This window comes from Phocoena sinus, chromosome 6 (genome assembly GCF_008692025.1).
Source record: "Phocoena sinus isolate mPhoSin1 chromosome 6, mPhoSin1.pri, whole genome shotgun sequence".
NCBI classification, from domain to species: domain Eukaryota; kingdom Metazoa; phylum Chordata; class Mammalia; order Artiodactyla; family Phocoenidae; genus Phocoena; species Phocoena sinus.
Window position 1 is genome coordinate 43,742,483 of NC_045768.1, and position 27,562 is coordinate 43,770,044.

At 43.7% G+C, this 27,562-nt stretch overlaps 1 protein-coding gene across 1 annotated transcript in view; it reads left to right on the forward strand.

The window, feature by feature from the left end:
• PRUNE2 (prune homolog 2 with BCH domain) overlaps positions 1-27,562 on the forward strand; it is a 272,571-nt gene that overhangs the window by 172,021 nt on the left and 72,988 nt on the right. The window contains exons 7-9 of the mRNA XM_032634319.1: positions 956-1,114; positions 4,049-10,628; positions 10,961-11,726. Coding sequence (XP_032490210.1) covers positions 956-1,114; positions 4,049-10,628; positions 10,961-11,726 — 7,505 coding nt within the window. The remainder of the gene's footprint in view (positions 1-955; positions 1,115-4,048; positions 10,629-10,960; positions 11,727-27,562) is intronic.

A 27,562-nucleotide genomic window follows, 5' to 3' on the forward strand; every position in this document is an offset into this window, starting at 1 on the left:
GGTGATTTTCACTGAGTAGAGCAGTGGACTGTCAGTTGATGATTATATGATTGTCATTTACATGTGCTATTAGATATATATACAGTATGATAAAGGATTATGTAGCACAGGTTGATTTTGTATATATGTCTCTCCAGTCATTCAACAAACTTTTCTTGAGCAACTAGTATGTGCCATGCGTTATGCTAGGGGCTAAGATATGGTCTTCAGTGTATTTTATTTTATTTTATTTTTTAAAGAAAGAGAGACAACCATGCTGACAAAGTGGTTCTCATTGTAGTTAATAAAACTCGAAAAGGCCAGAACATTTCCACAGATGATGTGAGTCACAGGTCTGGGTGCTCTGCGGTAATGGGTCCCTTTTCCACAGTTATTCATTCCTCCTTAGCTACCACTTAGAGCAAGCAGATCTGACATCACATCCCTAACACAAATCTCCTAGACTTCTACACTGGAATAAAAGGCATTCAGTAGACTCAGCTAAATCCATCTTTAGGAATTCTGCTTGGAGTTAATGATAACCATTAGAAAACAATTATAGAAAAGAACAATAACTTCCTCCTATTTTTCTAGTGGGTTGTATCAATAATAATATTCAGCAGACGTTCCTATGTCCTATGAACAATAAAAGGAAAAGTATGTTTTACAAAGTCAGTATTTGAATAAACATTTTAGGAAAAAGATGTTAAGCTGTTTGGTCCTCTATAAACTATTCTTAATAATAATAGCAAAGATGCCTTCCTTTCCTGGTTTAGGAAAACAAAACAAAAAAAGCAAAAGTATATTTTAAGCCATAGCATGAAGATTTCCAAACCTTCTCGAAGCAAAGTGTTTATTTCATTTGCATGTAATAATAAGTATCAGTGGTAATACATCCTAAGACTGGACAAATTTGTGGCACAACTCCCCAGAGCTGGAAAGTTTGACATTAATATCAAATTGACTGTTGTTTCAGGACTGTACGTTTCACAGCAGTATCACCAGTGATTTGAAAGCATTCTCAGACAAGTTCGGTTTTGATGTCCTCATCCTCTTGGCCAACTACCTGTCGGAGGAGCAGCAGCCCAGACGACAGATCGCTGTGTACTCTGAGAACCTAGAGCTGTGCAGTCAGGTAAGGACCTCCTTGACCCAGCACATTTCACTGCATCCCCCCTCCTGCTGGCTCTCAGAACATGCGGTGGAAGACGGCCATGGACCGCTGACTTAAAGAGATTGGTCCAAGAGATAAGGTCCTAGAGTTTGAGTTTTAAGAAATGTTGGGGGTATTTTACACATTCTGTTAGTTAGTTAATGATTTATTTATTTATCAGTGCTTTAATTCAGATTTTTAGTTTTTAGTTTTGGTGCTGTGTTACCAAAAAATCATCTAAATAGAATTGTCAGTGAGATAAAAGTTGGCCTTTTTTTTTTTTTAAATTGAGGTATAATTGACAGATAACATTATATTTCGAGTGTACAATATAATGAGTCAATGTTTGTATATGTTGTGAAATAATCACCACAATAAGTCCAGTTAGCATCCATCACCATACATAATGACAGGGTTTTTCTTGTGATGGGGACTACTCTCCACTCTCTTAGCAGCTTTCAGGTCCGCAGTACAGTATTATTAACTATAGTCTCCATGCGGTACATGACATCTCCATGACTTGTTTATTTTATAACTAGAAGTTTGTACCTTTTGACTCCCTTCACCCCACATAGGGGCATTTAAAAGAGCCCCATAACCGTTTCGTTTCTAGGCTGAATTCATAAAGACAAAGATCATATCTCTTTTTACCCAATAAGGGCTAGTCCTCCTTTGGGTACCGTTTTCCTTGAGGGCTGCTACCTGGTGATAACAAAGTTTAGTCCCTGACTAAACATCTGTTTGGTGTCCAGTGTTTAGTAACTGTGCTCTGAAGCTTTAATCCAAGTTAGTTTTTTGACCACAACCACGCTGACACCTTGGATATGTCTTGAGAAAAACATTCATATATGTTAAAAAAAAAAAAAACAAAAAACCACGTTTTTCTCCAGGTACTAAAATTCTGATTGGGTAATCAGTCAGATCTTTTTGGTTGAGAACAGAGTCATTTAACTCAAGGCTTTGGAAATATAAGAAATAGACAAAATTGGGCTTCCCTGGTGGCACAGTGGTTGAGAGTCCGCCTGCCGATGCAGGGGACACGGGTTCGTGCCCCGGTCCGGGAAGATCCCACATGCCGCGGAGCGGCTGGGCCCGTGAGCCATGGCCGCTGACCCTGCGCGTCCGGAGCCTGTGCTCTGCAACGGGAGAGGCCACAACGGTGAGAGGCCTGCATACCGCAAAAAAAAAAAAAAAAAAAAAAAGAAAAGAAATAGACAAAATTAATGAAAATAGGGCAGTGGGTATACCAAAGCGGGTGTATTTAATAACTAATATGAGAACATATGTAATTCATTATAATATGGATGACATGGACATAGAACGGTTTCATCACTTATCTTTCCTCACTAATGGATTAGACCACTGATCTACCCACAGGTGGCTAGAGGTAAAGTCTCAACTCCCTTCTTTGACATCCTCACTTTCTGTCCCCCAAGAGGTCCATTTCTTGATATATGACTGAAGTCATTCTCCAGCCTCTCTGTGCCCTCTCAAGTCCAGATATGAATGAGCCCCCTTCTCCGGCTGCAGGTGCTTTTGGTACCCTTCTGACCCACATACATCTGTGAATCGCATCACCGGCCTGTGGCTTTTTTAGTGCTTTGCTCTGCACTGAGTTTCAAAGCTGAATTTTATCTTTGGTCACTGGTTTCCTAGGGACAGGACTTAGGTCTCCTAAGCCTCCAGTACAGTGGTTTTCAAATCACTTTTTGTAGCAAATCAATCTAGAAATTAGTTAATCTAAAACAGACAGAAGTAGAAGAGTGGATGAAGGGGTTAGAAGCCCTTGAGTTGACTCCACCCTGACTCTCCTCGGCCCCCACCCCAACCCTCCCCACCCATTTGCCCAAGAGACATCTCCTTGAAATCTTGAGCAACACAAAGTCAAGACTGCTCTAGAGGAATCCTTCTTTGGCCATGTGGTCCCAGTTGGTCAAGGGTCAGCCTTTGCAGCTGGACTGCCTGAGTTCAAAATGTGGCTCCATCACTTGTTAGCTGTGTGTTGTTGGTCAAGTTATTTAAGCTTCCTGTCTCTCTATTTCCTCACTGAAAAAATGGGGATAAAAAGTTCCTACCTTGTAGAATTATTGTGAGGGTTAAAGGAGATAATGCACATAAAACCCTTAGAACGGTGCCTGGCATATGAAAGCATTCAATAAATGTTAATTATTATTATTACTATCTATGTGAGCTCTGTAGTTGTTACTACTATTGTCGTTGTTGTTGTTATTATTACCTCCACTGGTCTTAAGGGGCCATTTCAAATGCCCAGTGTGCAAAATATCTTCAACATTGCCTAAAAAAATCCTAGAGCTACAGCCCAGTTTTGGCCTCACACTGACCATCACACATCTCCCTGCCTTCCAAGGCAGCTTCGTCTGTCCTGGGCCCCATGTAGATGCTTCCTGGGGCAGGAAGAGACAGTTGGGGCCTGAGTGCCATTGAGAAAGCTGCCCCTGGTAGCTGCTTTCTCTTTCCTACGTTCTCCTTTGCCTTCTGAGGCTTTCAGAGGTTAAAGCAGGTCCTGGCTGCCTGCTACCAACAAGAGCCTTCCTTCTGCCCCATTTTCCCTTATTCCAATACTTTTCCCCTAGTTTTGTCAGCAACCAGCATTATCTCTCGCTTTTGCAAAGCTGAATTTTACTCCTGTTGGAAGACGGTATTAAGTTACACTGAGGAAAGGTTTTATATGATTTTGGGTTCAACAAAAAGCCAATTTGGTAGGATTAAAGAAAGCATTGGTGGTAGATTAAGTGGGACTTTCCATATTTTATGTTATACAATTCTCAGTTCTCTGTCTTCTTTCTAGACGGATGAACACAGATTAATTTTACATTACAAAAAATTAAGAAAGACAAATTGCAAAGAGCTAAGAGAGCCTGAGTGCTCACACAAATCCCTGTGCCTCCCCTACAGATTTGCTGTGAACTGGAAGAGTGCCAGAACCCTCGCCTGGAGCTGGAGCCCTTTGAATGTGGCTGTGACGAGATTCTGGTGTATCAGCAGGAGAACCCTTCAGTGACGTGTGATCACGTGGTTCTCCTGGTCAAGGAAGTCATCAATAGGAGGTGTCCAGAGATGGCCTCTAACAGCCGGACATCCTCCACAGAAGCGGTGGCAGGCAGCGCCCCGCTCTCCCAGGGGTCTTCCGGGATTATGGAGTTGTATGGTTCTGACATAGAGCCACAGCCCAGCTCCGTGAATTTCATGGAAAACCCTCCCGATCTCAGCGATTCTAACCAGGCCCAGGTGGATGTCAACGTGGACCTCGTTAGCCCGGATAGCGGGTTGGCCACCATTAGGAGCAGCCGCTCGTCCAAGGAGAGCTCAGTTTTCCTCAGTGATGACAGTCCAGTGGGAGAAGGTGCTGGGCCTCACCACAGCCTCCTCCCAGGATTTGACTCCTACAGTCCCATCCCTGAAGGGGCAGTAGCGGAGGAGCACGCCCCATCTGGAGAACACAGTGAATCCTTTGACCTTTTCAGCTTTGACCCAGCACCCATGGTTTCTGGGCAGTCCCAACCATCTTCCCATTCTGCAGACTACTCCCCAACAGATGACTTCTTCCCCAACAGCGATTCGTCAGAAGGACAGCTCGCCACGGGGCCTAAAAGGCTTGATGAGATAGGGATGGACGTGTCGAATTATTCATCCAGTTCTCTTTTGTCAGGGACTGGCAAAGATAGCCTTGTGGAATTTGATGAGGAGTTTGTCCAGAGACAAGAAAGTCCCCGTGATAATTCTGAAAGAAATTTGAGCCTGACAGGGTTCGTGGAAGATGGATCTCCTTCACCAGAAAGTCTGAAAAATGTTGGAAGGAGGGTCCCACCAACACCTATGAATAGCTTTGTGGAGACCTCACCATCCACTGAAGAACCAGCTCTACTCTCTTCAGAAGATACGACCCCCAAAACAGTCAACACGGGTCACACTGGGCCACCACCAGCCCAGGCACGGTGCAGCAGCTGGTGGGGTGGTTTGGAAATTGAGTCCAGAAACACTGCAGATGCCTGGAGTTCCAGTGGACAGGAATCTGTCTTCCAGAGCCCCGAGTCATGGAAAGATCATAAGCCACGCCCAGTTGATAGGAGAGCCTCAGATTCTATATTTCAACCCAAGACTCTTGATTTCCCAAAGTCAAGTCCCTGGGAGTCAGAATTTGGTCAGCCTGGGCTGGGCAGCAATAATATTCAAGACCAAAATGAGAAAAACTTGCAGTTTCAGGATATGTCCCCTGAAAACTCGCATTTGCCGAATGCTTTTCCTCAGGGAACAAACCACCTGATAGAAGACTTTGCTGCTCTGTGGCGTTCTGATCGCTCACCCACAGCCATGCCTGAGCCATGGGGAAATCCCACGGGTGACGGGGAACCAGCTGCTGCAGCGTCCTTCCCAGCCTGGAGAGCATTTGCTAAAGAAGATGACGCCGAAGCTTTGAAAAATACCTGGAATCTGCGCCCGATGAGTGGTGAGACACCCTCTGTGAGGGACCCAAACGAGTGGGCCATGGCAAAAAGCGGGTTTTCTTTCCCTTCAGAAGACCTCATAGACAGTTCGCCCAGTGATGCAAACAGTGAAGCAGTTCCAGAGATCTGGGGCAAGAAGAACCACGACTCCGGGGATGATGTTCTCGTATCTGGAAATCCCAGATCTGATCTGGATCATGCATGGAATAGTTCTAAGCCAGTAAAGGATGATCAGAATGGTTTCGTGGATGCAAAACTTAGGGGGAAGGTGTACGAAAATGGAGATTCCTGGAACCTTTTTGAGGACGGTAACAAGAAAGGAGGGTCAGAGGTCCTAGCACCTTGGGAAGATTCCTTCTTAGCCTATAAATGTTCCGATTACAGCGCCTCCAACGTAGGGGAAGATTTGGTGCCATCCCCCTTAGATACCAACTACTCCACCTCTGACTCTTGTACTTCACCAACATTTGCTGGAGACGAAAAAGAAACCAGAGACAAGCCATTTGCTAAAGAGGCAGGTTTCGAGTCCCAAGATGCTAACTGTACCTCAGGGGATGCTGACATGCCTCCTCAGTCCCCAAAGCAGCCACCTAGAAATAGAATTAGTTCAGGTCCTGGGAACCTGAAAATGTGGGCTTCACCTCACGCAGATGGTAGCCCTGAAATAAATGCCCCTCACAGCCCAGATAAAGATTTACTCCAAGCAGAGCCCACCGATGATCAGAACACCTCCGTGGAGGATGACATTGGGGAAAGCAGCCAGTCCAGCTACGATGACCCCAGCATGATGCAGCTGTACAATGAAACAAACCGGCAGCTCACACTTCTGCACAGCAGCGCCAGCTCCTGCCAGGCGGCCCCCGACAATCTCGACTTGTGGAACAGAGTGATTCTGGAGGACACTCAGTCTACCGCGACCATCTCGGATATGGACAACGACTTGGACTGGGATGACTGCAGTGCAGCTGTGGCCATCACCGGTGAAGGTCAGGCACAAGGGTACGTGGCTGAAGGTTCCGAACCCGAAACCCGATTTTCAGTGAGACAGGTAGAACCCTGGAGCGTGGAGTTTCAGGAAGCAAATCAGGTAGATTGGGAACTCCCTGCCTCTTCTGAGCACAGCTTGGACACTGCTCCCAACGCATATCACATGCTGAATGAAAAAAGCGGGCAGCTGATCGCGAATAGTATTTGGGATTCCGTTATGAGAGACAACGCCATGTCATCATTAATGTTACCCGGCCCATCGTATGTTACAGATCCAGAACAAAGCAAGTCACCTCCTGAAACGTCCAGCTCATTAGATAAAATTCAGGACAGTCATATCCCAGACATGCTGGAAGCCTCTGGAGCCAGTGAGTCAGAAACACTTGGTCCTGAGAAGCAGGACACGTGCAGGAGAACCCCACCAAGTGATATGGCATATTTGGTGACCAGACTTGAGAATTCAGGGCATTTTGCATGCTCAGATCCCTGGAGGAGTCCCAGTTATGGAAAAAAGGAAAGTGAGATGGAATCCCATGGAGCCGCTGGTAGGGAGTGCCCCAGTAAGGAGGAGCTGATGGATGGAAGCTCAGGGGCTCCTGGAAAAGGGCAAGGTGGCCAGGAATGCCCTTCCCCAGCTGCATCTGATCATCCAGAAATCTCCAATGAATCGGGCAAAATCAGCTCTCTTTCAGTCACTTCCAGTCCTCAAACGGAGGAACCCCAGGAGGTATTAGAGCATGAGAAGGGGTCTTACACTCCAGAACCCTGTGATGTGCAAACAGAGGTGTCCACAGATCACCTGCAGGCAAAAGAGACCTGTGAAGAGCACCTCACGAGTCACAGAAATCCAGGTGAAACTACTGAAATTTCAGGTGGGCTGAATTCCACAATAAGTGTATCTCTACCTGAAATGGATGTGGAGGAAGCTGAGGAACGTAACATTCTGGAGCCGGAGAGAATGAACCAAGACCTACCTTATGGATGTCCCCAAGGACTTGACCTTTGGGATGGCCCTAAAGACGGTGATGTGCAGGTCAACTGCACAAGTTCTGAGATAACTAAGAATCTCGAAGTTAAGAATACTGAAAACAGCCCTCCAGGAGCCAATTTATCAGGAAATGATGACAGAGACAGTATTTCTAGTGACTATACACATTCAAGTGCATCCAGTCCTGACCTAAACGACTCTTCGGCTGCATTGCCTTCCTGGGACCAAGGCCCCGACACTGGGCCTCAGAAGGAAAACCAAGATGATTGGAGTACGCAGAATGGCCAAGAATCTGAACTAATTACTACTGATGGTCAAGTAGAAGTAATTCCCGAAATGAAGGGTTTGGAGAAAATCAGAATGGACAAGTTTGAAAAGAGCTTAGATTACAATGTTCCTAAATATTTAGAGATTTGGAATGACTCAATAGATGGGGATTCCTTTTCCTCTTTGTCTAGCCCTGAGACAGGCAAATATTCTGAATATTTAGATGTATATCGGGAAAGAAATCTAGCGGTTAGCCATCAGGAAAAAAGTGAATGTGATATTCCTGAAACTGTACAGCAAGAGGACGCCAAGTCCATTTCAACAAGCTCAGGTTCTGATGATGATAGTGTAGGCGATGGAGAGTCAGTGGAGAAAGAAATCCGTTCAGCCACTTGCCAGGTTGCTCAGAGTGAACTCAGAGCGTGGGATCCATTGAATGAATCTAGTAAGTCCTTGGCCACAGCTGATCCCAAGTCTGAGGAATGTTCTGCCTATACAGGCAGTCCAGAACCAGCAGAGAATGAGAATAAGTCAAACCCATTCTGTGACAATCAACAAAGCAGCCCTGATCATGGGAATTTCTTGCCACTAAAGGAGACTGAAATACAGGTTACAGCAATGGAGAAGGAGACGAGGTCTTCTCCAGCAACAGGGAGGACGGGAGATGTCATATGGCAAATACCTCCCAAAGCTGAACTAAAGAATGAAAATTATTCTGATTTGGAAATGGCTGGCTTCTCCGCTGAGAGCACGGAGTGGTGGAACGCCTCCCTACAGGAAGGGCGACCAACTGAGAGGGCATTTGAAGGGGAATTATCTAACTCAAGTGCTGTGCTAGAGGTGAATTCCTCACCACGCCAACACGTGGGTCCCTGGGGAGTACCCATTCAGGGTGATACTGAATCCCTGGAAACGCACTGTGCCGATCCTTTCAGTGATAAACACGAGTCACACTTTCTGGATACTCATGGCGAGAATGCCCACGAGCAACTTTGGAACATTCAACCACGGCAACCGGACCCAGAAGCTGGTCAGCTTAGCCAGCCTGTAACACCGGACCAAATGAAAGACAAGGATTCCAGAGAACAGACCGTGTCTTCTGCCAGTGACAAACTCACCTCTGAAATACCTACCCAAGAGCAGTGTCAGAATACGGTGCTGTCTGCCCGCAACCAGCCAGACCCAACATTTACTCACACAGATGAAGATGGATGCATTCTACCTAACGTATCAACTCCTGAGTGGCAAGAAACAAATTGGTGGGGAGAAGAAAAATCACACCCCGCTGAAATGACAGATTCAAGCATTGCACCTGAAGATTTCCCTGCTGTCAGTTCTTCCACCCAGTTGACAAAGAAGTCAGGCTCTGAACGGGACGACTCTACCCCTAGTGAGGGCCCCCAAGGTGCGTTTGTTCCAGATATTTTACACGGCAACTTCCAAGAGGGTGGGCAACTGGCCTCAGCTTCGCCCGACTTGTGGATGGATGTGAGACAACCCTTCGGTGTGAAGACAGATGGTGAGAATCCTGATATACTGACTCACTGTGACCACGACAGCAATTCCCAGGCTTCCAACAGCCCTGACGTATGTCATGATTATGAAGCAAAGCCAGAGACGAAGCAGCACGTCAGTGCTGGGATGGGGCCTGAAGGGGAACCCAGAGAGTTCTATCCCACCGAGCCAGAGAGAGATGAAGAACCCAGTCAGGAGCCGGCGCAGGAATTTGTCCCGTATACTTCGGAACTATCTTCTGAAAACGCAATTCTGCTGCCTCGAATCAGCGAGCAGGCAAACACAAATGACTCATCTCAACCTGCCTCTCACAAAGGTTCTCCTGAACCTTCCGAAATAAACAAATGTGAGAACGTTACAGGTTTAAAAGCGTCAGCAAAGGGAGCCAACCCAGATACAGCACCAATTTTGGAACCCACTGACAGAACAATCCCAGTGCTTGAAAACGTGGGAACTGATACCTGTGTCACTCACCCAGAGCCAACTGTGGATAGCAACAGCTCTTGGATATCGGAAGACTTTTCTCCTGCGAATCAGACCGATGCAGGGGGCCCGTCGGACCGTGAGCAAGCTTTTGCTACTGAGAATCCTGCCACGGTTCCTGATACTTTGCTAGCCTCAGACACTTGTCTGGATGTCAGCGAAGCTGCCTTTGACCACAGTTTCGGCGATGCCTCAGGTCTCAACACATCCACGGGAACAACAGATGACGTGAGTAAACTGACATTATCAGAAGGAAATCCTGAAATGCCATTTGATGGGGAGGCAGGGAAGCAAGATATCTGTTCCTCTGAAGCCTCGTGGGGTGATTCTGAGTATGAAGTCGTGGGCCAAAATATTGATGAAGATTTAATGAAAGAGCCTGAACACTTTGTCTATGGCGGTGACCCTCCCTTGGAAGATGCCCTGAAGCAAGAGCTGGCACCTTACACACCTCCATTTGATTTGTCCTATCTCACGGAACCTACTCCTGGTGTCGAAACCACAGAGGAAGCTGGAACTCCAGAGAATGAGGAGCTTCTGGGGAGCGAAGCCGCGGAGATATTGCTTTCTTCCCTTCCTGCTGAAAGAAACAAGGAAAACCACGCTGAGGCCACAAACAGACAGCCCGAATGCCAGCTGGTTGCGCTGCATGTTCATGAAGACCCTGAGTCCGTTTCTTTGCCCGTCGGAGTCGACGCCAACATCGAGTTGTCTCCGTCAAACGTTGACTGGCAAGTAGAAACAGATCATTCAGATTCACCAGCAGGTGGAGACATAGGACCACCAAATGGTAAGAAACCTTTCATTCCTCCACCCTCAAGAAACTGCAGCTTTCCTTCAGTCAATGCATTTGTAAAACACATTCTCCCTGCCAATGTGGCTATAGAGGAACTAACTACTTTTGCAGTGCATGCTTAACCAAGTCCTGCCTTACCGCAGTAATTTCTACCGCTTGTCTAATAAGTATCCTTGAGAGGGTCTGAGAAAATTAAACAGCTCTGCAAGATAAAAATGTTTTTTAAACTCTCTCTCTTTAGATAGAACATTTGCAAAGATCACAAGTCACGCGGTGTGTTAATCAAGCCTTGTTCTCTCCTTCTCACCTTCATCTTCCACTTCTAGGTGCCAGCAAGGGGATATTAGAGTTGGAAGAAGAAAACATAATTCCTACCCAAGAGCCTGAGCACATAAAATCAGAATACGGGGAAGAAAGGTACACTGAGAAGAATGAAGATCGTCCTGCACTGCACATGGATTACATACTTGTAAAGCACGAAGAAAATTCACCCCCAGAGCCAGAGGCCTGCGAGGCAAGAGAAATCACGTCGGAATTAGAAGAGTTTCACGTAGATTCCGAAGAAACGGGGCTGCCAGGAACTCAGTTAGCATGCTTCCCAGACACACATCACCCTGCTTCCTTAAATGAAAGCATTCATCTTTCTGCAGAGAGAATGTCTTCCAAAGATGCTAAGAGATCATCTTTTGAAAGCCCTAGGCAAGACCAGAGCTGGATGGTCTTGGGCTGTAGTGAGGTTGGTGACGCGTCGTCGGAGACTCGGGACTCAGGGCCTGGATGGTCTGGCAAGGCTGTGGAGCCAGCCTCCGATCACAGCTTGGGTAAGGGCCCCCAGATGCAGATCCTGGGAGAAATGAAGCCTCTAGAATCTTCAGCACTAGAGGAGGCCTCTGGCCTGGACAGCCAATCATGGAAAAGCATAAGTCAAGGCAGGACTGGCCCCGACACAGTTATGTTGCAGGCTGTCACCCACGACAGTGAATGGGAAATGCTTTCCCCACAGTCTTCTCAGAAGAACATAATCCCTGACACGGAAATGGAGGAGGAGACAGAGTTTCTCGAGCCCAGAACAAGGAAACCAAGAACAAAGGGGTAAGCAAAAAGCTCCGTTTATTTTTTTTCCTGAAAACTGTTTTATTGGAAACTGGGGAAATGGTGAGGGACTATGGAATGTGAAGAATACCTAGATGATAGGAGCTTTGCTTATATTTATTTCAAAGCATATCATCCATAAAAGCAGCTTCTGGGTAACCACAATGATGATGATGATTTGTGTACCTTTTCAGCCAAAAAAGTCCCTTCAGTTTCCATCCAAAGTCTTACACTTACTCTCCTCATACGTACACTTACTTCACCTACTCAATACCTATATTACCCTTAAATAGGCAGTTGGTGCCGGAGGGGAGAGGACACACACATTTACTCATAGTGCAAGGCAGTCTGCACACATTATCTTATTTAATCTTTACAAAAACCCTCAAGTAGTATTATTATCTTTATTTTACACATACTGGTTGGGGGAGGGGAGTTGAGGCTCAGAAAGTTTCTATAACTTGCCTAGAATTAAGTAAACAGACTGAACACTCTGGGATTCAAAATTTTCCACCTCCAAAGCCTGTACTTTTCCAGCAGACACACTGCCTATCGTACGGAAAAGGTGATTGTGGTTTCATGTAAGCATCTAACTTACTAATAAAGAAAGAGGAGAATCCACAGCAGGCTTAAAATCTTAATGTGAAACATTCATTCCTTAATTGACTGAAAAATTGGCAAATAACCGTCAAACCAGAAATTCATTCATTCGTCCGTTCACCATTTGGTTTTTGAGAATCTGCTCTGGCCAAGTTTCTGGGTAACCAATGGACATTGTCTCTGCCCTCAAGTTTCCAGGTCCTGCTAAAACTGTTTACGGTGGTTCATTTCTCTTCGGTTGCTCTGATAAAGCCCTCCTGCTTCCAGGGACAAAAGGGCATGTTGTGAAAAGTAACCTAAGTAAAGGAGAAAATCATGTTTCCTCCTTAAAATGTAGTGGAGGGGCTTCCCTGGTGGCGCAGTGGTTGAGAGTCCGCCTGCCGATGCAGGGGACGCGGGTTCGTGCCCCGGTCCGGGAGGATCCCACATGCCGCGGAGCGACTGGGCCCGTGAGCCATGGCCAATGAGCCTGCACGTCTGGAGCCTGTGCTCCGTAACGGGAGAGGCCACAACAGTGAGAGGCCTGCGTACCACACACACAAAAAAAATGTAGTGGAGAAAAGATATCTTTTTCCTACTCTTTTTTTTCTGTTTTTTTTTTTGTTGTTGTTTTTGTTTTTGGGGTTTTTTTTTGTGTGTGTGTTATGTGGGCCTCTCACTGTTGTGGCCTCTCCCGTTGCGGAGCAACAGGCTCCAGACGCGCAGGCTCAGCGGCCATGGCTCAGGGGCCCAGTCGCTCCGCGGCATGTGGGATCTTCCCGGACCGGGGCACGAACCCGCGTCCCCTGCATCGGCAGGTGGACTCTCAACCACTGCGCCACCAGGGAAGCCCTCCTACTCTTTTTTTTTAATTTAATTTTTATTTTATCCTGGAGTATAGTTGATTTACAATGTTGTGTTAGTTTCAGGTGTACAGCAAAGTGATTCATTTATTCATATATCCATTCTTTTTCAGATTCTTTCCCCATATTGGTAATTACAGAATACTGAGCAGAGCTCCCTGTGCTATACAGTAGGACCTTGTTGATTATCTGTCTCATACGTAGTAGTGTGCATGTGTTAATCCCAAACTCCTAATTTATCCCCTCCCCCCCTCGACATTTCCCCTTTGGTAACGGTAAGTTTGTTTTCGAAGTCTGTGAGTCTGTTTCTGTTTTGTAAATAAGTTCATTTGTATCATTTTCTTTTAGATTTCACATACAAGTAATATCATATGATATTTGTCTCTCTGACTTACCTCACTTAGTATGGTAGTCCCTAGGTCCATTCATGTTGCTGCAAACGGTATTGTTTCATTCTTTTTAATGGCTGAGTAATATTCCATCGTTTATACGTACCACATCTTCTTTATCCATTCCTCTGTTGATGGACATTTAGGATATCTTTTTCCTACTCATTTTAGGAGCATAAAGGACTATACACACTACATACCCACTGCAAGTCAAGGCAGCTGGATTCCAGCCTGGCTCTACCACTACCAGTTACGTATTTTAGGATTAACCCTAGGCTTAAGTTTCCTCATCCATAAAATCGGTGCGTTGGGCTGGAGGACCTCAAGGCTTCCTTCATTATTGAATCTTGTGACCATAATTTATGTATAAATAGAAAGTGTCCAGGAGGGCTTTGGCATTCACATTTCTCCATGAAAGGGACAGAGAAATCAGAAAGAATAGCAGGGGTATATTGACGTTTAGCAAAGTGCCATAAAGAGTTAAAAGCTGTGCCATATTCAAGTGCAGCTTCATAAATCCAGACATTTTAAGTTGGCCTAATCTTTCTTTCTTCCTGTCAAGCTATTTCCTTCCAGAGGGACCTCAGATCTGTTATCAAAAAGAGAGTAGCAGATGGATCCCAGCAGCCCTGCTGGCACTGTTATAGATTGAGCTCAGAACACAGGCAGCCTCGAGTTGGCTGAGCTGTTATTTGGCTTCTTGTCTGCATTTTGCACATGCCCCTGAAACCCAACAGATGAGAGTGTTCAATTGTGCCACTAGCCCCTTTTCTTTCTTTTTTTTTTTTTTTTAAAGAAGATGTTCGGGGTAGGAGTTTAGTAACTTATTTATTTATTTTTGCTGTGTTGGTTCTTCGTTTCTGTGCGAGGGCTTTCTCTAGTTGTGGCAAGCGGGGACCACTCTTCATCACGGTGCGCGGGCCTCTGACTATCGCAGCCTCTCTTGTTGCGGAGCACAGGCTTCAGACGCGCAGTCTCAGTAGTTGTGGCTCACGGGCCTAGTTGCTCCATGGCATATGGGATCCTCCCAAACCAGGGCTCGAACCCATGTCCCCTGCATTAGCAGGCAGATTCTCAACCACTGCGCCACCAGGGAAGCCTGCCCCTTTTCTTTTAATGAGATTTCTTTGCTCATCTCTTTCTGCCCAGCCCCTGAAGTAATGGAAATCTTCTCACAGTTGAAGGAGGGGACAGATTTTCCCGCTGGATTTTGTGTTACCTTTTGCCTAAATAATTTACTCTGAAGTATTTGAAAGCTTTTCTCTGTGCTAGATTTGGGGAGGGTGCAGAGTTATCTAAAACAGTAGTTTTCTAAATGGGGCCCTAAAACCAGCAGGCCTCATCATCACCTGGATACTTGCTAGAAAGGCATATTACCTGCACCACCCCACACCTCCCGAGTCAAGAACTCGGGGTGGGACCCAGCCATCTGTGTTTCAACACTTCCTCCAGGGGATTCTGATACACAGTAGTTTGAGAACCGCTGGTCTAAAACTTAGTCCCATCCCTCTAGGAGTTTAGTTTAATACAGAAGTTAAACGTAAGTGAAAAGGTAGATAATAGTGTGATGGTTAAATCAAGAGAGTTGATGACCAGTGTCAGGTTAAATATAAATAGCTACCAGTTAATGGACATTTGCTCTGGACCAGGTACTAAGCATTCCATATGCAGGGTCTCACGTTACCATGGCAACTGTATGAGGTAAGAATTACACAAGAGAGGAAACTGATGTCCAGAAAGTTTGAATCACTTGCTCTGGTTTATAGTTAGAAAGTGAAGAAGCTGGGATTTGAATTTGAGCCTCTCTATGTTAATAAGTTAAGAGAGAGGCATCTGTATAGGATACTTTTACGGAGGAGGAACGAGGATGACTTATCATCCAGCAGCATCAGGAGGCAGAGTGCCCAGGGCGCACGATATTTTTAAAGGCCCATGAGAAGCTTTGAATTTCTTTCAAAATTAAAAGAAGAAGTGATTATATTCCTATGTGGATTATATTCCGGGGTGGATTACATTTCTTTCTACCAATGCAGATGTGAAGCAAATTTTTAGGTTTTTGTTTTGTTTTGAGTGAGAGAAGGAGCCCGTGAAGGCAAAAGTGTCTAAGGTCCACAACAGTCATACTGTGGTCCTGAGAACTGCGATTTGAGACAGGCATTAAAGGAAGCTCATAGTCTGGAAAGGTGGAGAAAGGGGGTGAGAGGCCAGCCAAGTTAACTGAGGAGAGTAACATAAAGAAAATCCTGGAGACAGGAAGGTGATCACAGAAGCATTATGATAATAAGATAGCTATCTTCTCCAGGCCAAAAACCTGGAGACATCTTCTGATGCATAATCTCATCATAGGACCAAAATCAAGACTGTCCTGAAAAAAAAAAAAATTAAAACCTGGTCTTCAAAAATGAAAGTAGGCTGATAGTATATACAAGATGACACACCATCTACAAATTGGCTTCTTGCCCTCACATCAGCCAGCCACACCTCCTCTCAGCTCCCACACTGTTTTGGAGAGCAGTAAGCCATATTCTCAAAATCAGAGGGAGCATTAGAAAGACACCTTTTCTCATCGTACCTCACCTACTGTCTCTTGTTAACAAAACTTGTTATGAGTGCTGGGAGATAAACAAGCTCCCGTGAGATCTTCAGCACTGTGTTCTAGTTCCCTAGGATCAATCTTCCCAGAGGCTTTTGCCAACAGCTCGGTCATCCTCCAGCTGTAGACCCGCCAGCTAAGGATTGCGCGCCAGTACCCCACACGGTGATGCATATGCCTGATCTTTCCTGTGTGGTCACAGAGAACATCTACAGAGTCATCTGCGGCACACAGACTTTTCTTAAAACTAAGAACCATGTATGTATTTACTTTAAGGAAGGCATGGTTGCAAGACTGTCACGTGAAGAAAGGGTAATTGTGTTTTAGTCAGTGTTCTCCAGAGAAACAGAACCAATAGGAGAAATATGTATGTCTGAGAGAGAGAAAAGGGAGGGAGGGAGGGGGGAAATTCCTTTAAGGAATTGGAATTGGCTCACACAGTTTGAGGCTGGCAAGTCTGAATTCTGTAGGACAGGCCAGCAGGCTAGAAACTCAGGCAAGAGTTGTTGCAGTTTTGAGTCAGAATTCTGCAGGACAGCAGGCTGGAAACTTAGGCAGAGCCTCTGTGTTGCAGGTTTGAGGAGAGTTCCTTTCTTTTCAGGAAACTTTCAGACTTTGCTCTTAAGGCCTTCAACTGATTGGACGAGGCCCACCCACATTCCAGAGGATAATCTGCTTTTCTCAAAGTCTTCTGATTTCGGTGTTAATCACATCAAAAAAATACTTTCACAGCAACATCTAGACTGGTGTTTACCCAAATAACTGGGCATCATAGCCTAGCCAAGTTGCCGCATAACATTATCAGAGGTTATATGCAGAAGCCTGAACTACATGCTAAGAGAGCATGGAACCATTAACGTTTGTAAACTCACCATCGGAATTATATAAATATATTGCTATACAAATAAATTGGCTTTCTGTAGGTGTGGGGCAAGGATATAGCTGTACAGGGTGATGGAAGGAAATAATTTCCAAGAGGACTAAGAAAATTGACAATACTTGTCCAACCTTTGTAGATACATGCAGCAGAGGGCAGTGGGAGAGGAAGGAGGGAGAGGGATGGAAAGGAGGGGGAGCTCTTGTCACATGTACGTTGGAAACAGAGTATTTAGAAGTAACCTAATCCTTATATTTATGGAGCTATATCTTTTTAAAAAATTTTTATTGGAGTACAGTTGATTTACAATGTTGTGTCCGTTTCAGGTGTACAGCAAAGTGAGTCAGTTATACATGTATCCACTCTTTTTCAGACTCTTTTCCCATATAGGCCATTACAGGGTATGGAGTAGAGTTCCTTGTGCTATATAGTAGGTCCTTATTAGTTATCTATTTTATATATAGTAGTGTGTATATGTCAATCCCATTGTCTCCTGCTTCTGCGAGGTGAGTTATTTGGTACTCCCTAAAATAAAAATGACATTTAAACACAATAGATTTCACATTCCCCGTGACCTGCTTCTTACGGTGATCTCTGTGCATTCTTTTTTCTTTGTAAATTAGTAATTTTTGGCTTTTTTTTCTGTCTGACAAGACTATGGAAAAGAATTTGTCTTTCTCCCTGTGAGTGACACCACTAGAAGGTCCTTTTATGTTTTTCATGAGACCTTCTGAAATCAGCTTCTTCTGTCTATGACTTTTGGCTGAGGAGTTAGTACGTTGGGTCTTACACCCATGTGAATGCTGGAAATGAAAAACGGGTAAAGGGATAATCTTTTGACTCCTTCTCTCGAGGCTGGGTAATGATATATTTGGGCTGTCAGAAGAATCACACTCTTTGAGCACACACTACCCCCCACCCCCTCGGTCTTGCTGTTTGAATGGGCTCTATCCCAGTTCCAAACGTTTGCCCTTTCTCCAAGGTAAACTGATACTCTGTAAACTACAGTGTTCCCTTGTTTATTCACTGTTTTCTGGCTTTGCCCTGAACCAAACCTGGAAGACCAAACTTGGCACTGACTCTGTGTTCATTTACTTTTGTAATTATATTTTATCATTTGGTGCATTATATTTGGTGACTACGTGCTGATAATTAAGTATCATCAAAAGTCCTTTAAATTGTTACTTTAATTTTTTTTTTTTTTTCCAAAAGAGCCTATTTTGGTGTCTCTCCCCACTCCCATCCCACTCCCACCCCAGCTGCCTCTGTGCCTCTGGCCAGCCCTTCCCAGAGCAGGCTTCCAATAAGTGCTGGTAGATAGACTAACATGTTATGTTCTTGGGTCCATCCAATTTCCATTTGAGATAGAGATGGCAAGTTTTATTATGCCAATCTCGTAGGTGTACAAACTGACTCAATAAGTGAGCTGTTTAATATCATCCAGAAATGAGATAGTGGTAAAGTTGGGACTTGAACTGAAGTCTTCTCTCTTTTAGCCCAGTGCTTGCCAATTAGACAGATAATTTTTTGGAACTTCTGTAGGTTGATGTGTTTATTCCTATTCTCCCATTGTCCCATGGAAAAGTACCTCAAGTTTAATAGCCAAAGTTTCCCAAAGAGAGATTCTGAGAATAACTGAGTCAGAACTCACCTCTGACTTTTCACACTGTCATGTGACCTACTGAATTCTTTTTCCCAATTGAACACGCATTTCCCACCTCAGCAAGTCCATGACGCATTTCCCACCTCAGCAAGTCCGTGACGGCTACTGCTGCGTCAGTAAGCTGCTCTCCATCTGTGATGTGTGGGACCAGCTCCAGTGGCTGGAGGCCAGAGGCAGGCGAGGGAATCAGGCCTCTCAATGTACATTTAAGTTTTCTGCATATCTATAGATATGGTGCTTGTTTGCGGTGAGGAATTTTATAGTGAGAAAAAGCCAGGAGCACTGAGACGAGGTGGTACAACTCAGCTGTCTTGTGGGAGGAACACCCACAGAGGAGCCCTTTTGTACTGCGTTGGCTTCTAGCTTGAGGGAAAATCCAAGGTACTTCTCCAGCTGGAATAGCAAAATGTCAAAACTGATGTGAGAAAAAAAAGACCTTTATGAAAACTGATGGCATTTGAGGAAGATAAGAAGTCATGGCTTTTGAAAGCAAGATGTACTAGCCTATCAGGGACCCAGCAGGAAAGAGCTGACACATTCAAATAAGGGTAATTGGAGAAATATTTAATAAAGGGAGTGTTTACAAAGAAGGTGGCAACTTATCACAAGGAACAGTGTGATAACCCAGGAACAGTAACAGAACAGCTGTTATTCCTAGGCCTCATGGGGTGAGGGGAGGTGGTGATTCCCAGAACCCAGAATGAGAATTTTGGGTAGAAAGGGCCATCCTACAAGGAGCTGTGATTTTCAAGATACATATGAGAGTTCCTTTAGAACAAAGGCTGTCAAAAACGCAATCTAGGATTGGGTCACCCTTTGTAGAAATCAAAGCTATACCAATGGAGGAAATTAGAATGTCACCTTCCCTCCATTTTAACTGTTGGTTAAAGGATGTGGCTTTTTAAAATTGTCAACATAAGAGAGTTTGGTTCTAGGTAATGGCTGGGGAGCAAATTTGTTTTTAATTTATTTTATTGAAGTATAGTTGATTTACAATGTTAATTTCTGCTGAACAGCAAAGCGATTCAGTTATACATATATATATATACACATGCTCTTTTTAAAAAAATATTCTTTTCTATTATGGTTTATCACAGGATATTGAATATAGTGCCCTGTGCTATACAGTAGGGCCTTGTTCATTCATTCTCTATGTAATAGTTTGTATCTGCTAATCCCAAACCGATCCCTCCCACACCCTCTCTCCCCCTTGGCAACCGCAAGTCTGTTCTCTATATCTGTGAGTCCATTTCTGTTTCATAGATAAGTTCACTTGTGTCATGTTTTAGATTCCACATGTAAGTGATATCACATGGTATTTGTCTTTCTCTTTCTGGCTTACTTCACTTAGTACGGTAATCTCTAGGTCCATCCATGTTGCTGTAAATGGCATTATTTCATTGCTTTTTATGGCTGAGTAGTCTTCCATTGTATATATGTACCACATCTTCTTTATCCATTCATTTGTCGATGGACATTTAGGTTGTTTCCATGTCTTGGCTATTGTGAATAGTGCTGCTATGAACATAGGGGTGCATGTATCTTTTCGAATTACAGTTTTGTCCAGATACGTGCGCAGGAGTGGTACTGCTGGATCATACGGTAACTCTATTTTTAGTTTTCTGAGGAACCTCCGTACTGTTTTCCATAGTGGCTGCACCAACTTACACTCCCACCAGCAGTGCAGGAGGCTTCCCTCTTCTCCACACCCTCTACGGCATTTGTTATTTGTAGACTTTTTAACGATGGCCATTCTGACTGGTGTGAGGTGGTACCTCATTGTAGTTTTGATTTGCATTTCTCTGATAATTAGCGATGTGGAGCATCTTTTCACGTGCCTACTGACCATCTGTACGTCTTTGGAGAAATATCTATTTAGGCCTTCTGTCCATTTTCTGATTGGGTTGTTTGTTTTTCTGTTATTGAGTTGTATGAGTTGTTTCTGTATTTTGGAAGTTAAGCCCTTGTCAGGCATATCATTTGCAAATATTTTCTCCCAGTCTGTAGGTTGTCTTTCAGTTTTGTCTATGGTTTCCTTTGCTGTGCAAAAGCTTATGTTTGGTTAGGTCCCATTTGTTTATTTTTGTTTTTATTTCTATTGCCTTGGGAGACTGACCTAAGAAAACACTGGTACGATTTATGTCAGAGAACGTTTTGCTATGTTCTCCTCTAGGAGTTTTATGGTGTCATGTCTTATGTTTAAGTTCTTAAGCCATTTTGAGTTTATTTTTGTGCATGGTGTGAGGGTGTGTTCTAACTCCACTGATTTACATGCGCTGTCCAACTTCCAGGGAGTAAAATTTTTAATTCACCCCCTTAAACTATCTGAAATGTTGATCAACTGAGAATCAGAATTTATGGTAGATTGAGTGAAAAATATGTAATGCAAATGGTCCTTTACATGTTCCAAAATGTGCCCTGGATTAAGCCCAGGCAGCAGAGAACTATGTACCTGTACCAAGTTGCAGAGGATCCCACACAGTTTCTTTATTCTGTTTTGTTTTTGTTGTAGGTCATTGGAAAACGTTAGGTCAGCCCAGTGAAACTCATCTCTATGCCAAGGATATTACTGAGACCATGATTTTCTAATCAGAATATCTGTGCTCTCATGAGCAAATCCAATCCAATCTCCATCTTGACTATTAGTTAAATAATGTGACTTTATTTAATAACATTTATGTAATTGATCATGTTTATCCCTTTGAGTTGACTCCTTGGAAGTTTATGTTTCACAGCCAAGTTTATCACTTACTAGTATCAAATGTATAGAATTCCGGAATATGTATTTTATTGTATTACTCTAAGTCTTATTTCGTGTTGTGATCCTGTCACTTTTCTTTTTTTCCCAGCTATTTTTAAGTCATGGTGGTGGTGGGTTTTTATATATCTACTAGCTTTGTCTTAAAGTGGAAGTATAAATAAGCACATATATCCTCTTCATAGAAATGTTCACGTTTGCCCTGAAGAGACTTTTTTTTTCTTGCCTCTTTGCTCTTATCTTGGCACCTTTTTTTTTTTTTTTTTTTTTTTTTCGGTACGCCGGCCTCTCACTGTTGTGGCCTCTCCCGTTGCGGAGCACAGGCTCCGAACGCGCAGGCTCAGCAGCCATGGCTCACGGGCACAGCCGCTCCGCGGCACGTGGGATCCTCCCGGACCGGGGCAGGGGAGGCCCTTGGCACCTCTTTTAATTCCTTGCTCCTCCATCTTGTTTCCTGCGTATTGAAATTCCACTCTTCATTTAAGACCCAGACCAAATGTCTCTTCCTTCCTAAAACATTCTCCAGTCTTATCAAACAGAAGGAATCCCTCCATCTCCTGAATCTCATTGTACTTTGAACCTTTTCGTGGCCGTCCTCACATTCTGCCTCATGTTATATTTACTAGAGACTCTCTTAACCTATCTGGATGTAAGCCACTTGAGGCTTATACATCTTTATATCCCAGACTACCTTAAACAGCATTTATACTGAAGTTGTAACTTAAAGTCAAATATAAATTGAAAGGGGGATGGTGAAGTCATTTAGATGGGTGAATTTTAGAAACTTCAGTGCAGTATTTAGTTTCCCTCTACCATGGGAAATAATTTAGATTTTCCTAATTGACACTGGCCTATGATTTTCCTTCATCACACAAGCTCTTGTCTGGTTTAGGAATCAAAGTTGTGCTGACACCATAAAACAAACTAGGGAGCCTTCCTTTTCTTCTGTTCTTCAGAATAACTTGTATAAGCCAGGGGGTTTCTCTAATACGTGAGAATTAGGTAATATTTATAGAATTGTCTGTGCCTATTCCTTATTTGGGGGATAGATACTTTACTAGTAATGTGATTTCTTAATGATTACTGGTCTGTTCAGGTTTTCTAATTCTTTCTGCATCAACTTTGCTATTTAATATTTTTCTAGAAAATTGTTCATCAAAGTTTTCAAAGGTTTTGGAATAAAATTGTTCATATTCTCTTACTAGTTTTCAAGCTCTACTATATCTGTAGTTATATAATTCTTTTATTCCTAATATTATCTATTTGTATCATCTCTCTTTTTTCCTTGTTCAATCTTTCTAGAGATGGGTTCATATTATTAGTCTTTTCTAATAACTAGATTTGGTTTCGTTAATCTTTTCCTTTTGTTTTTGTTTGCTTGTTTTCTACTTTATTAAATTTTGCTTTCATCTCTTTTTTCTCCCTGATATTAATATTGCTATACTGGCTTTCTTCTTGTTCGTATGTTTCGTGTTCTTTCTGTTTATCTCAGAGGTCCCTGTTTTTGCCACTGAGCACCAATCACCATTTACTTCTGCCAACATGTCCATAACTGAACTACAAGTTCATGGAGTGCCATGATACATTTCCCTACTGCTAACTTCCAATTCCAGGGCAAGAGGGAAATTGGAGACTGGAATTGTTTGTCAGACCTGGATCTTTCATCTAACCATATTGGAGGTGGCCTCCTTCTCAACTTTATTATAATGTAACTAGCTGAGTATAACTACTTACCTGAGCCCCAGTTTCCTATCTATAAACCATCAACCCAGTACACACACAATCCACCCAACCTTATGTGGCAGCCCTGCCCTGGGCAGCCCATGTGGGTCTTTCAACCAGACTCCTGTCTCCATCCTGCCAACCTGGTCCTACAGTCCATTCTCCATTCACTGGCTTGAGTGAGTCTTTCAAATGAGAATATGATTCTTTTGCTACCTATCTTTTTAAAACCCTACAATGTCTTCTCATTTATTTTGCAATAAAATTCTGATTCTTAACTGTAGTCTGTAAGGCCCTGTGTCCCCCAGTTGCTGCTTACGTCTGTGATCACTAAGACCTCTCTCTCTACCAGCCCTCAGTCTTGCCCGCCAGACTCTTCCAATTTAGTGATTTAGTGCCAGCTGTAACTCTCTGTCTAGAACTCTACTGACATGGCTGGCTTATTCTCATGGTTTGGGGTTCCCCAGAGAGACCTCCTATAACTGCTCCATCTACAGTAGCAATAACTGTACCACCAAGTTATTCTAGTTTTCAATAATAGTTTCAAAAACTAGTTATTCTAGTTTGCCCCTCCCACCTAGGGGACGTCTAGCAATACCTGGAGACATTTTTGATTGCCACAACTCGGGTGATGCTACTGCCATCTATGGGTAGAGGTCGCAAATGCTGCTACATATCCAACAGTCACAAGAGCGCCCCGCGGGACACAGGATTATCCAGCCCCAAGGGCCAACAGTGCCAAGGCTGAGAACTGTGCTCCATCCCACAGCCCTGCTTCATTTTCTTCCTACCACTTTTTTTTTCTGTCTGAAAAGATCTGTTTATCTGTTTAATTGATTTTGTCATGTGTGTCTCCACACATGAGAATGGACCCTCCAGGAAAGCAGACATTTGGTTTGTCTTGTTCACTGCTGTACCCCTAGTGCTTAGAGCAACCCTTGCCACATGTTGAGGCACCTCATAAATACACCTGATTGAAGGATTGGAAAAGAAAGTCAAGTTCGTCCAACATAATTGGCTTTTAATAAAAATGATAATTACTGGTGTTTACTGCTTCCTTTTCCGAGGGAGATGTGCTAGATTTAGCTTGGCAGTGATTTAGTTCAGGCTACTATAACGGATTACCATAGATTGATTGGGTGGCTTACAAACAATACAAATTTATTTCTCAAAGTCCTGGAGGTTGGAAATTCAAAATCAGGGTGCCAGCATGGTTGGGTTCTGGTTAGAGCCCTCTTCCAGGTTTCAGACTTCCAACTTCTCACTGTATCCTCGAATAGTAGAAAGAGTGAGAGAGCTCTCTGGGTTTTTTTTATAAGGGCACTAATTCCACTCATGAGTGCCTCACCCTCCTCACCTCACCTAATCCTAATTACTTCCCAAAGGCCCCCACCTCACACAGGGAGAGGCTCAACTGATGAACCATCACACAGGGAGAGGCTCAACTGATGAATTGAGGGGAGGGCACAAACATTCAGTTCATAACAGGAATATGCATCTTTTCTAATGTTGCAAAATCCATCTTTCCCCTTCTTTTGAAATTTGAGACCATAGTTATCTACTTTTAGTGTTCTGGTACATTTCTTCTTCATTATAGTGCTTCCAAGATTCTTATAGCCTTTCAGTTTGCTTAGAGCGCTGTTACCCACTTCACTCAGCCTCATGGAGAAAAACAGGTGTGTGCCTGTTCAGTTGTTTTGGTTCTTCTTTTGTTTTTTGTTTTGCCTTTGTTATCCATTGCCTTATACCAGTTTGAATCTCCAGAGAGGAAAAATTATTCTGTTTACTTAATCATCTGTTACATCATCAATTCCAGTAGTACTTGACCATACATAATCTTCAAAGACTTTTTTTATTTTTGCTTTTTTAAACTTCAATTCATTAAATGATCATTTGAAAGTATTAGGCTCTCACAGAATAAAAATCTCCTGGATTGACATCTACCATGCCCTTTTCGTCCATGTAATAATCAGGATGCTACTTATTGCATTTAAATAGGAATTCTTTTTTTTTTTTTTTTTTTTTTTTTAATAATTGTAACTGCTTCAGTGGGATGAATAAGATAGTATATTTCCTCAGGTGCCCAGCTGACCCTGAGCTGGGCTATTTTGCCTTGACAAAACATGTCTGAGAGAACATCCTGTAAGACAAGAGGAAGTATCGTCGGTGTTAACAGATGTCCCATATTTCCCCATTTAATGAAGTGCTACTTAAATGTTTTGAAGGTATTCTATGATTGGCCTGATGACAATAAATCACTTTCTCTCTCAACTGTTGACTTTTAAAGCAGATATTAAGGGTAGGTTCAATTACAGTGTCTGTTCTACAGCATGTGACTCCTATTTCTGTAGCTCCAACTGCTACTTTTTTCCACCTGAGGAGGGAAACTCCTAATGAGCCACACTTCACAAAGAAGAGACCCCATTTTTAGCCTTCACCCTGGACACCCAGGGTACAACCAGCTCTGAAGCCATCTATTTTCCCCTGCCGATTTCTGGTTCATCTTGGCTTTGGGAACTGTACTAAGTTTTTGCTGAACCCTGAAAAAGTCATGACCCCCTAATGGCCCCTCCCCCAATTCTCCATTGCTGAACGATAGAAAGCACATGAGAAATTATTTTCATAACTGCTTATAATTTGGAAGAATTTTGTAGGCTTTTAGTTTAAGTAGAGAGAGAAAAATTCACTTTTTCCTCTTCTCCCTTCCCCACTGCCCCCTCACCAGCCCCACAGCCATGGAGAAGACAAGGCGTGCCCTTCATTTTAAGAATAGGAGCTAACATTTCTTAAGTATTTACCGTGGCCAGGTTCTCTGCTGAGTAATTCACTTTCCTGTTTTCTTGGAGTTAGCTCAATCGGAGGTTACCGAAAACTGCCATATCCCCCTGTTCTACCATAGCGCCCTCCCCAACCCACCTACCCACTACCCCGCCAAAAAAGGAAAAAGATCATATAATATGGGATTTCTAACAACCTAGTTCTGAGGATGGCGCCTATAGTTACTTTTCACATTGACATTTTGCCTGATCATGATCAGAAGTCTTTGTTTGATTTGTCTGACAACGTATTCTTTTCCTTTGAAGATCAAACTAATCAGTGTACGCTTTTCTAGTATGTAAGCTTTTCATTCACATTTCATTTGACTTAACTCCATCAAATATTTCTGTTGGCATTTTTAGAATTAATAATAGTAGCTAACCTTTATCGTGAGTTATTTTAACCCAGTCTCTCTAAAATCTCTAAGTTATCTTGCTTTAAAGTAACATTGTTAGTATTGTCCATTTGTGAGTCAGCAGTCTGAGGTACCAGGCAGTTTAGTAACTGGTCCAAACTCGCTAATAAGTAGTGGAAGTTAGATTCCAACTCAGGCCTTGTGACTCCAGAGTCTAAATGCTTACTGGTCACATGGCTTTATTTCTCAGTAGTCAAAGCTGTGTGGATCTTGGGCAAACATCCTAACTTTCTCTAGAATCTCCAACTGGACTTCTTTATGTATCTTGCTATGCTTCCATAGTCCATCTTTATTATGGCCTTAACCACTGTCTATGAAATGAAAATAATTACACTACCATCTCACTGGGTGTGCCGTGAAGCTGCAGGATTTTTTTAAAAAAGAGGTTTCAGGGGAACTAAATTCCTTCCAATCTGTGCTTTGAGCCCATTCACATCCAGTCTTACTCAGGAACAGGAGTGACAGCAGTTTTCCTGAGCAGACACAAAAATCAAGGGTCATTTCTGACTCCACAACCTGCGTGAAGGAGTATTTTATATTCCCAAAAGAAACTCTTCACAGCCCCAGCTCCATCCCCCAGCTGGAGCAGAGCAGCAGTGGTGATGGGCTCACTGGGAGATCTGAGAGGCAGGTGATCGTCCTTATTTAGATGTGCCCGTGATCACGTGACCAGAAAATGGAGGCGACTCCGTATTTCCAGTTAAGTGCTCCAGACAGGGGATGCTGAGGGCAGTAACCAAGCATTCTTCTCACTCTCCAGCCTCCTCTGTCCTCAGAAGGTAGGTGGGTCCCGGTGCGGCTTTAGGAGGATGGGCTGTGGGAGGTCGGATTGCAATGGAGAGCGTTGCTTTCACAGACTGGGCTATTGCAGCTGGGAAGTTGGAGGGGGAGAGGGAAGGGGGTGACAGGATGCGGAGCTCGGCCCAGCCCCTCGCAAGTGACAGCTGGCAGCGGCATTTCACTCTGTATCATCTCTTACTGGAAGGGCTTGTGGTCCTGTAAGCTATCTCCTGCCCCTCCCTTGGTGATCAGGTAATTAGGTAAACAGATTCTGCACGGCTATAAACCTTTTTTATTCCTTTATGTCTATGATGAAAACGGAGATAGAAAATCAAAAGAAATGACAGTTGGGAAACCGTTTAGGACTCTCGTCTGATGGG